Source organism: Penaeus monodon, chromosome 26 (genome assembly GCF_015228065.2).
Source record: "Penaeus monodon isolate SGIC_2016 chromosome 26, NSTDA_Pmon_1, whole genome shotgun sequence".
Classification (NCBI taxonomy): Eukaryota; Metazoa; Arthropoda; class Malacostraca; order Decapoda; family Penaeidae; genus Penaeus; species Penaeus monodon.
Genome location: NC_051411.1, coordinates 9,484,710 through 9,494,709, shown reverse-complemented (window position 1 = coordinate 9,494,709; position 10,000 = coordinate 9,484,710). Strand labels below are relative to the sequence as shown.

The following is a 10,000-nucleotide window of genomic DNA, read 5'->3' as shown; positions in this document are numbered from 1 at the left end:
ATTTTATATATAATAGATATAAAAATATATATATATATAATAAAATTTAATCATTATTATTTAAATATTAATATTATATAATTTTTTAAAAAATTATAATAATTTATTTTAAAATATATTTATATATAATAATTATTTTTATATATATTTTAATATAAAAAAAAAAAAAAAAAAAAAAAAAAAAAAAAAAAATTTTTAATTATAAATTTTTAAATTTTTATATTTTATATTTTTATTATATTTTAATATTATATATTATATAATTTTTAATATATTAATATATTTTATATATAATATAATATATATTATATATAAAATAAAATAATTTTTATATAATATATAATATATATAATATAATATATTTATATTATATATATATAATAATATTATATAATATATATATATTTATATATATTATATATTATAAAATTATATAATATATATATTTTAAATATATATATATATATATAATATATTTTATAAAATATAGTAATATATATAATTATATATAATATATATAATATATTATAATATATATATAATATATATATATACTTATAATATAATTTTATATATATATATTTATAAATTTGTATATATTCTTGTTATATTTTTTGTTTGTTTTTGTCTGTTATATTTTTATTTTTGTTTTTATTTTTTTTGTTAATGTATATATAATACATTAAAATATATATATAATATATACATTATATAAAATATATAAAATTTTATATTTATATATATTATATATATATATAATATAAACTTATATTTATATTTTTCAATCTTGAAAACTTTTCTGATTATCAAATTTTCTTCTTTCTCTTTATATTTTATTTTTAATTTTTTTTGTGCTTTGTGTGGGTTTGTTTTGGGGGTTGTGGTGTTGTTTTTGTGTGTTTTTTGGGGTTTTTTGTGTTGAATTTATAAATCCCCATTAAAATAAAAAATATACATATAATTTAAAAATAAATTTTAAAAAATTTTTAAAATTTTATTAAATTAAAATTAACCCTTTTTCAAGAAGGGAAAAAAGTTTTGAAAAAAAGGGGGGAACCCTTTGGGAGAATGGAAAAAGGGAGAAGGAGGGCCCAGGGGGGGGGGGGAATTTAAAGGGAAGAGCTAGTTATGAGCTGCCAGTCCATAAACTCACCACGCTTTCAAAAAAGAAAAAGCACATTAACATCATAAGCATTAGAGAACAAATGAAACTGGCTTAGTACAACTGAATTCTTAATATTAGGAACTCTGAAATGGGAAGTATCAGGGAAAAGAGAAAGAGAGGGAGGAGGGAGGAGGAGAGGAGGGGAGGGAGGGAGGGAGGAGGAGGAGTGAGAGGAGAGGAAGAGGAGAGGAGAGGGAGGAGAGGAGAGGGGGAGGGGGGGGGAGGGAGGAGGGGAGGGAGGAGGGATAGAGAGAGAGAGGAGAGAGAGAGAGAGAGAGAGAGAGAGAGAGAGAGGAGAGAGAGAGAGAGAGAGAGAGAGAGAGAAATTCAAATAATTAATAATTACAAATGTAAAAATATCTCGTTCCTACAATCCTAACCTCAAACTTCTCCAACGATGTTTCTGAAGGTGATTTGTCCATGCTGGCGGTGGTCATCATTCTAAATCGTGACCGCAGACCCTCAAGCTCCATTTTGTATTGCTGTCTCACACGCTCAATCTCTGTGTCCTTTTCTTCCCGCCATCGGGTCTCCTGCAACGACATGCAAGATGTGCTGTGAAAACCTTAAAACACCTAAAATATTTTTAAACTTTGGGCTGAGCAACAGAAAACATCCAGGGAAATATGGATTGCTCTAATCAATACACTTTCTCTGTATTTATAAGTTGTTTTATTTACTAATAACTGTTTCAAAAAAACAAAAGCAATGATGGAGATAATGAGGCCCCCATGAAGCCAAATCAAAATAAAAGAACAATATCGACACTCACAATTTCAGCAACTTTGGTAGCAATCTCTGCCTGTTTTTCCTGGTCCCACTGTTCCTTACACTTAGCAAGGTCTGCTGCATGCTTCTCACTGAGATCTTTGTGCTGCTTATCCACTACCTCTCTCCACTCTGCAACCAGCTTCACCCGGACCTCCTCACACGCACACCTCAGAGCCTCTTCCTTTTCACTTAGCAGTCTATATAATAATGATGTTTATTTAAATATCTATATATATATATTTATATAAATACTCAACACACACACACACACACACACACACACACACACACACACACACACACACACACACACACACACACACACACACACACACACACACACACACACACACACACACACACACACACACACACACACACACACATCTATTTATATATAATCCATAGAGGCTAATATATAGTGAATATGTATTTTCAAGTATACTTATAATACAATGTAAAAATCTACAAATCATTATATTAAGAACCACATGAACCAGAGAAAACAAACAAACAGTTATAGTACAGAATACTCTTTCCCTTTACAGAGATAAGAAGACAATCATCTCACCTGCTCACTTCCTTCTGGTGTTCGCGGGTCAGCTGTTCCTTCAGGCTCTCCAGGGCTTTCTTCTCGCGCTCACTGAAGCTCACCTCCAAAATCTGCACGATCTTATCCTTCTCCTCCTGGAAGTGAGCCTCGAACCGCTCCTGGAAGTTCTTCTCCAGCTCATTTCGGTCGCTCTCCGCCCGCTGTAGGACCTCCTCAAGGCCCTTCAGTTTCTGCAGGAGGAATGGTTTCTCTGTCACTCACACATTTCCTGCTTCTTAAAGTTCCTATTTCATGTATATTCATAAATATTATCATTTGGAGTTTACATAATTATGATAAATTCTCTTTCTGAAAAGCCTTTTCCATACATCCTCCTGTGCATTTATGAAAAGGCACTAAATATAAAAGATAATAATAACAAGAACATTAATAATAATAATAATAATAATAATAATAATAATAATAATATCAATAATAATAATAACAACAACAACAACAATGGTGATGATGATGATGATGAGATGAGATGACGATGACGATGACGATGACGATGACGATGACGATGATAACAAAAACAATGACAATGATGATGATAATAATAATAATAATAATAATAATAATAATAATAATAATAATAATAACAACAACAATATCAATAAAAAGAAAAACAATACTAATAATAGTCAAATCATCCTTTGGAACTATCAGTACAATGCTATACTCCATCATAGCATAACAGCAAAACAAGAGAAGATTTTCTCTATCATGTCACCTCTAGCAGTCATCCTGAGTCCTGACATTCCAAGGCAGGGCTCTACCCAAAAACAAACCTGAGTTAAGGACGTGAGTTCCTCCTGTCGCGAGGAGTCCTCTTCTTGCCATCGCTCCTTCATGGCCACCATTTCTAACTCGTGCTCCAGGCTCAGCTGCTTCACTGCCTCGTTCTTTTCCTCTATCAAAGCTCTTTTCACTTCCTCAAACTCGGCAGTTGTTTGCTGTGGAAGGTTTGACAACCAATTCAAATTTTTATCTTCTGTGAAAAATTATCCACGCCAAATATTCAGGTAAATGCAGCTATCAGTACTTTCTATGGAAACTATTTTGGAGAGAAGAAAAGAAAAGATTTTGATTTCAAATTACCTGTAGGTTTTCCTGGTGTCGGTGTAACTGCTCTTGGTACATTTCAATTTCACGCTGGGCATCTGAGAGTTTGTGGGCCTGCAAGTCCAGCGTTCCCTGCAACTGCTCCTGCAACTTGTCCTTATCTGCCCTGGCTAACGTGACAGCCTCATTGACTGCTGCATTTTGCTCCGCTGACGTCTGAACTTGTATCTGTTAATATTTGTCTCACTTCAGATTCTGCTGAGTGAAATCTTAATCATTATCCCCTGGGTTAGTTACTATTCCAGAAACAGCAACAACAGTAAAAAAAAATTAAAATACACAAATGACTCAGAAGTAGCCATGCCAAGCTCAGCCAACAAGAAATACACAGTATCCTAAGATGCCCTCCTATATCACAGAAAAGAAAACAAATCTGCAATACAGGGCAGCCTCTTAATATTAATAACTGCATGATAATCTTAGCAAAAAATGGAGAAAAGATTATAAATGCTCTAGAATGGTAACTATTTACTGCACAAAGTAAGAAAGAAAAAATGGAACATCTCAAAAAGAAGAAAAAAGAAAAGACAAACACAAACATTTCATATTCTTGTCCAAATTTTCTTGAAACTCTGGAACACTAAGACGTTAATCCACACACCTAAAAAGATCAACAGCACACTCAAACTATACATTCCTGGTAATAATGTTGTCACAGGAAAGTAGGTTGGCTCAGGTTGTTGAAGATCTCTTAATCTAAGCTCCTAAAAGTTCATAGCCCCCATTGCCTAATCATTCCTATGTAATTAAAGATAGTGAGCTGCTGTCGGAGGTTCATCATTAGTAATTCTGCATGAATGGAACTCAATACTATATTATGACTAGGTACTTAAGCTAAGGTTCACTAAAATGTGTTTCTCTATTTTATCTATCATCTATGATTTGGAGAATGCATGTTATCGTATAGTCCCATATATATTTCAATGTACATTTTCCCTTCCTTACATCCACTCGTTCCCCCAATTTTTCCTGCCACATGCTGTGGATTTAAGGTTTCTTCCCCTTAAACAACAAAATAAAAGTTCAAACTTTTCTCTCTGAGCTACACAGTTTACTACATTTAGATAACACCTCTTCAAAAATTTGCTTCAAATCCTGCATAGTACCAGTAAATCATAATTTGGGTTTTCCAAGCATTCTTAAATATACCTTTCTTCACAACTACTTAATCTTGTAAAATACTTTATCATCATCAGTATACTCCTTTGCAAACCATTTTTTGCCCCTTCTGTGTGAAAAAAGGATATTTCACATATAAATACCTGCCTGTGTAGCATAAAGTATCACAGAAAAAAAAATAGTTAAAAGTACCTCCTGTTAGAGAAAAACATTTAGTCTGCTTACACAATTTATCAATTCCATTGTGATAAACAGTGCCAATCAGGGACATGAATGGTCTCTTTAGGAGCTTTTTAGTTTTTCGCTTGATGAGGCATGAATAAAAATCTTCTATAGTGGAATATATCTTATCAAAAATTTACCAAATATACACTTTTGTGCATATAACATTTCATCATCATCTACAAATATTACTGTGTTATATCACACTTTCCAAAAGAAAGTTTAAAAGTTTAAATCTAAATATATGCAAATCTTACCCCTTCAAGCTTTACCAATGTTGCCCAATAAAGAGAGGGTATGTTAACTTGTTATATTGTCTTAAATTATACATCAAACAAATTACAGCTGCAGTATTATGAGAAGGAAACTTGAAACTTCAAAAATCAAAATCAGAACTGGTCAAAAGTAAAGCTACTGTGAGCATCAGCAGTTCAGCAAAATCACCTTGGTGAGTATGGGGAAATATTTCATCTCAAATAAGGACTTGCTTTTGTATATTATCAATGTTCAGTCAGAGGAACAAACTACATATGGGATTCTTTTTGCAGTGATTTCTTAGTGGATTTTGTCTGTAAGGAAAACACTGTCCAATTCTAAATGGAACTCCATTAATCATCACAGAACTTATAATTTTCTTTACTAAGACTAACTTCTGTCATGTACTGAGCAATAAGAATTCTCATACATCTTTTTGTCTTCTACAGCAACAGTGTTTCTCTTTAATATTATATTTTCCTTTTTGTGGAATATAATCAAATGGTGTATGAATAACAAGACACAACATAACACTATCTTTTCCAAGATTTTGTATTAGCAAGTTAAATACCCAAAAGTTTTCCTGTAAAACCAAACACTTGCACTGATATATTCTTACTCTGGTGTGCACCCTACAGGAGACATATGAAAATGCTCTAAGCCCAGTAGCACAATGCATCTCATTTCCTCCTACCCACCACACAAGGATTGAGTAACTCAGTACTAAGTAGTGGAGGGCACTGCTTGCATGCACCACACCATTGGGGCACAGGTGTGTCACTGCCATGTGCACAGTGTGGAATGGAAACATTGCAATTTCCAGGGGGGATAGTTATGATCTGTACCTTCTTATGTAGGTCATCACAGCTCTTTTACTGCTCCCATACATATGGAAGCAAGCCTTCAATCCTGCTTTAGCTGACACATAAAAATATGGCAGAAAAACTAAACCCATCATCATTTTCCTCATTACATCTCTTAAGCGCTGCACCCTTATTTTAGACCACAGTCACGCAATTTGCATTTCACACTGTGACCCTAATCCTGGTAAGCATTTTTTCTATCTTACCGTTTTCATTTCCAGAGGGCAGTGAGGACTGAGCTTGCACTATGGAAATAAAGAGACATATTGATAGTAGGAAAGTGAGTAGTGAGCCAGCCATACTGAGTGAAACAGAGAAGAAAATAATGAATGGAGAGGACTCAACCCACAACACAGCAGAGGGGAGAATACAACTGGAGAGTAAAGTAAGAACTGACTACACTCTTCGGACAGAAAGAGAAGAAAAGAGAGAGACCCCAAGACTTATAAGTTTGTGTAAATAAGATTATTCTCTTCTATCAGGTTTTCTTTTTATCAAATCAAATGCAATCTATCAAAAAGCCTGTTATATATATATATGTGTGTGTGTGTGTGTGTGTGTGTGTGTGTGTGTGTGTGTGTGTGTGTGTGTGTGTGTGTGTGTGTGTGTGTGTGTGTGTGTGTGTGTTTATGATTATAATCATAATCATGATTATCATCATCATCATCATAAGATTAATAATATTAATAATTATGATAATAATATTAATAATTATCATCATCATCATCATCATTATAATAATAAAATTATGATTATATCATTATAACAATAATAACAATAACAATTATAATAATACTAATAATAATAATAATAATAATAATTATTATTATTATTATTATTATAGTTATTATTATTATAACATTATGATTATAATATCATTATAACAATAGTAAGGATAATGATGATGATGATGACAGCAATGACAATAACAATGACAATAATAACACACACACACACACACACACACACGCACACGCACGCGCACGCGCACGCACGCACACACACACACACACACACACACACACACACACACACACACACACACACACACACACACACACACACACAAAAAAAAAAAAAAAAAAAAAAAAAAATAATAATAATAATAATAATAACAATAATAAATAATAAAAATAATAACAATAGTATTAGTAATAGTAAAAGTAATAGTAACAGTAGAAATAGTAGTAGTAGTAGTAGTAGTAGTAGTAGTAGTAGTAGTAGTAGTAGTAGTAGTAGTAGAAGTAGTAGTAGTAGTAGTAGTAGTAGTAGTAGAAGAGAAGTAGAAGTAGTAGTAGTAGTAGTAGTAGTAGTAGTAGTAGTAGTAGTAGTAGTAGTAGTAGTAGTAGTAGTAGTAATAACAATAACAATTTTGAGGAACTGTTGAATGTAAACTAAACACTATATTCTTCACAGATATGTTACAAGGGAACTAAACTGTAATATTCATAAAAAAGCGATATCAAAAAGGAGAATGAGGAGGAGGTTATGAAGAAGGAGGAGGAGGAGGAGGAGGAGGAGGAGGAGGAGGAGGAGGAGGAGGAGGAGGAGGAGGAGGAGGAGGAGGAGGAGGAGGAGGAGGAGGAGGAGGAGGAGGAGGAGGAGGAGGAGGAGGAGGAGGAGGAGGAGGAGGAGGAGAAGAAGAAGAAGAAGAAGAAGAAGAAGAAGAAGAAGAAGAAGAAGAAGAAGAAGAAGAAAAAAAAAAGCACCTTGCAACTATGTGTGTGTATCTTTCCAAATCCGTATTTCTCTCTCTCTCTCTCTATGTATGTGCGTGTGCGTGTGCGTGTACGTGGTGTGTGTGTGTGAACTGTTTCAAAGACAAAAATAAGTGGCAAAATGTAACTAATGATTGCTGCCATGTATATAAAAAAAACTTACTATTACTAATGATATGAACAAAACATTTAACAATGGGAAATAAAAGGTGGCTCCTCACAATTGCTAACTAAGAATTCCATCAATACAAACCATTCAAAAGCTCCGCAGGTTTAAAGTAGCTATAATCTAATCTCCCCTTTGAATCAATATGTCATTTATCATAAAAAATAAAAATTTTCCTCTTTTTTTTTTTCTTGTTTATTTGTCTGTTTTATGGGCAAAACTGCTATATCCTTACTATTTCATTATATAACTATGAAAAACTTCTAATTAAATGTATTCACATGTGCAGAGAGGCTACTGACCAATCAACAGTCATAATTAAAATACTTCTTAATGCAAGTATAACCTACAGTGCCAACAGTATCAAGGAAAATTTTGTATAACCTTGTATCTAAATTCTGTTAAGGTGTTTGAATACATGCTTAGTACTACACAAATAATAATACTTCTGACCTCTTAAAGAATGGCAAATTTCAGAGCTGCATGTGCACATTGAGCAAGAAAGAAGCATTTTTTTTGTTTACTTTAACCCAATCAGCACGGATGGCAAGAATACATGTCATGCCCACTGTGATATAAGTTTCTTTATTCTATTTATCCTCAAAAGGCTCTACAAGTGCTTAATCACCAAGGTGTCAGTTATTAGTCCTACCTATCTCATCTGTTTACCATTTTCCTTGACTTTTGGAAAGGGTCTTTTGTATTATTTCATCATCTTATATGTTACCAAGATTTAATTAGCAATTTAATAATCATAACATCAATAACAATAACAATTTATCAATATCAATTGTATTAAAAAGAAAAACACATTTTCCCACCAATTCAACGAATGGGGAAATTAGGATCGGTCACTAGGGCCTATTGACAGACACCTTGCCAGCTGTGGAGCCATCTGTATGCAGCAAAGTTCACCAAAAACCACAGGGGACACACTGTAAATCCGTGGTGGTTGTGTTAATATACTAAGTAAATAACAGCCCAGGTATAGTAGCACAGCACTCTTGACTCCAAATACACACAAAAGAAGACTCCCAAAATCAGAGCCCCTGTTATAAACCTGTTTTCTAACAAAGACAATAAGAAAACAAGGGAGAAGAATCTCTATATAACACAAATGCATATTGTAAATGATGAAACTCTTGCAAACCTTCAAAAACAGTAAGAAATAACTGCAATATTTTTATATTGACACTCACTGTTTTTGCTTCATAGGTTTTCCCTCTATAAGCATTACCTTAATAATCAAATTCTGTTCAACATACCAGACTTACTGTTTCATTTAATGTGTTTGTCTTTTTATGGAAGTTTGTCTTCCATTTTTTTTTTTCAACTAAATGCATAAGGACTTTTATAATTATATCAGCCACAATCCTTTTAAAATGTTATCTGTACACCAGTTTATATATCATTCCTTACCCTCCACCTATTCAAAAACACATGAGGAACCTGAGAGTCAGCAGAAAATATACTTCATTCATGCTACTTTTTCAGAGTAAACAATAAAACTATATGCATGGTTTATTTCCTTACACTCTACAGCAATAAAATAAATCTTATCATAGCTGACTATATGTCAGAAGTTAACAATATATGGAATACAACAACAGCTGACTTACCTGTAACAACACATCTAGGAGACGAGAGGACAACTCTGAGATATAGTTGACATAAGTTGCTCCTTCATCACGAACCTAAAAGCAAATGATATTAGATGTGAGTAGCCTAGCAAAAATGATGATGACACATTAAAGTGTTAAATGATTTCTCATCAATATATTTCTTATCACATTTGTGGACTCACAAAATAATGTTTATTATCTATTAATTACTATACTAAAGTATAATAATAAACCTCTATGAAAACATACATGGAAATTGTAGAAAAGACTTATAGAGAAAAGTTATGAAAAAGTCCCAAGAAATGATAGAACTACTTTATAATCACAAAGGTATTCACAGTGGCTATAAAACCACTCCATAAAAGAGATATCCACAACAGGT

General features: G+C 32.8%; 1 protein-coding gene across 1 annotated transcript in view; it reads right to left on the bottom strand.

Moving 5' to 3' along the window:
• LOC119589897 (RB1-inducible coiled-coil protein 1-like) overlaps positions 1–10,000 on the bottom strand; it is a gene marked incomplete in the record, with an annotated part of 56,142 nt that overhangs the window by 29,300 nt on the left and 16,842 nt on the right. Inside the window, 7 exon segments of the mRNA XM_037938536.1 lie at positions 1,139–1,157; positions 1,546–1,698; positions 1,938–2,133; positions 2,508–2,719; positions 3,320–3,484; positions 3,630–3,821; positions 9,616–9,690. Of these exon segments, the coding sequence (XP_037794464.1) occupies positions 1,139–1,157; positions 1,546–1,698; positions 1,938–2,133; positions 2,508–2,719; positions 3,320–3,484; positions 3,630–3,821; positions 9,616–9,690 (1,012 nt within the window).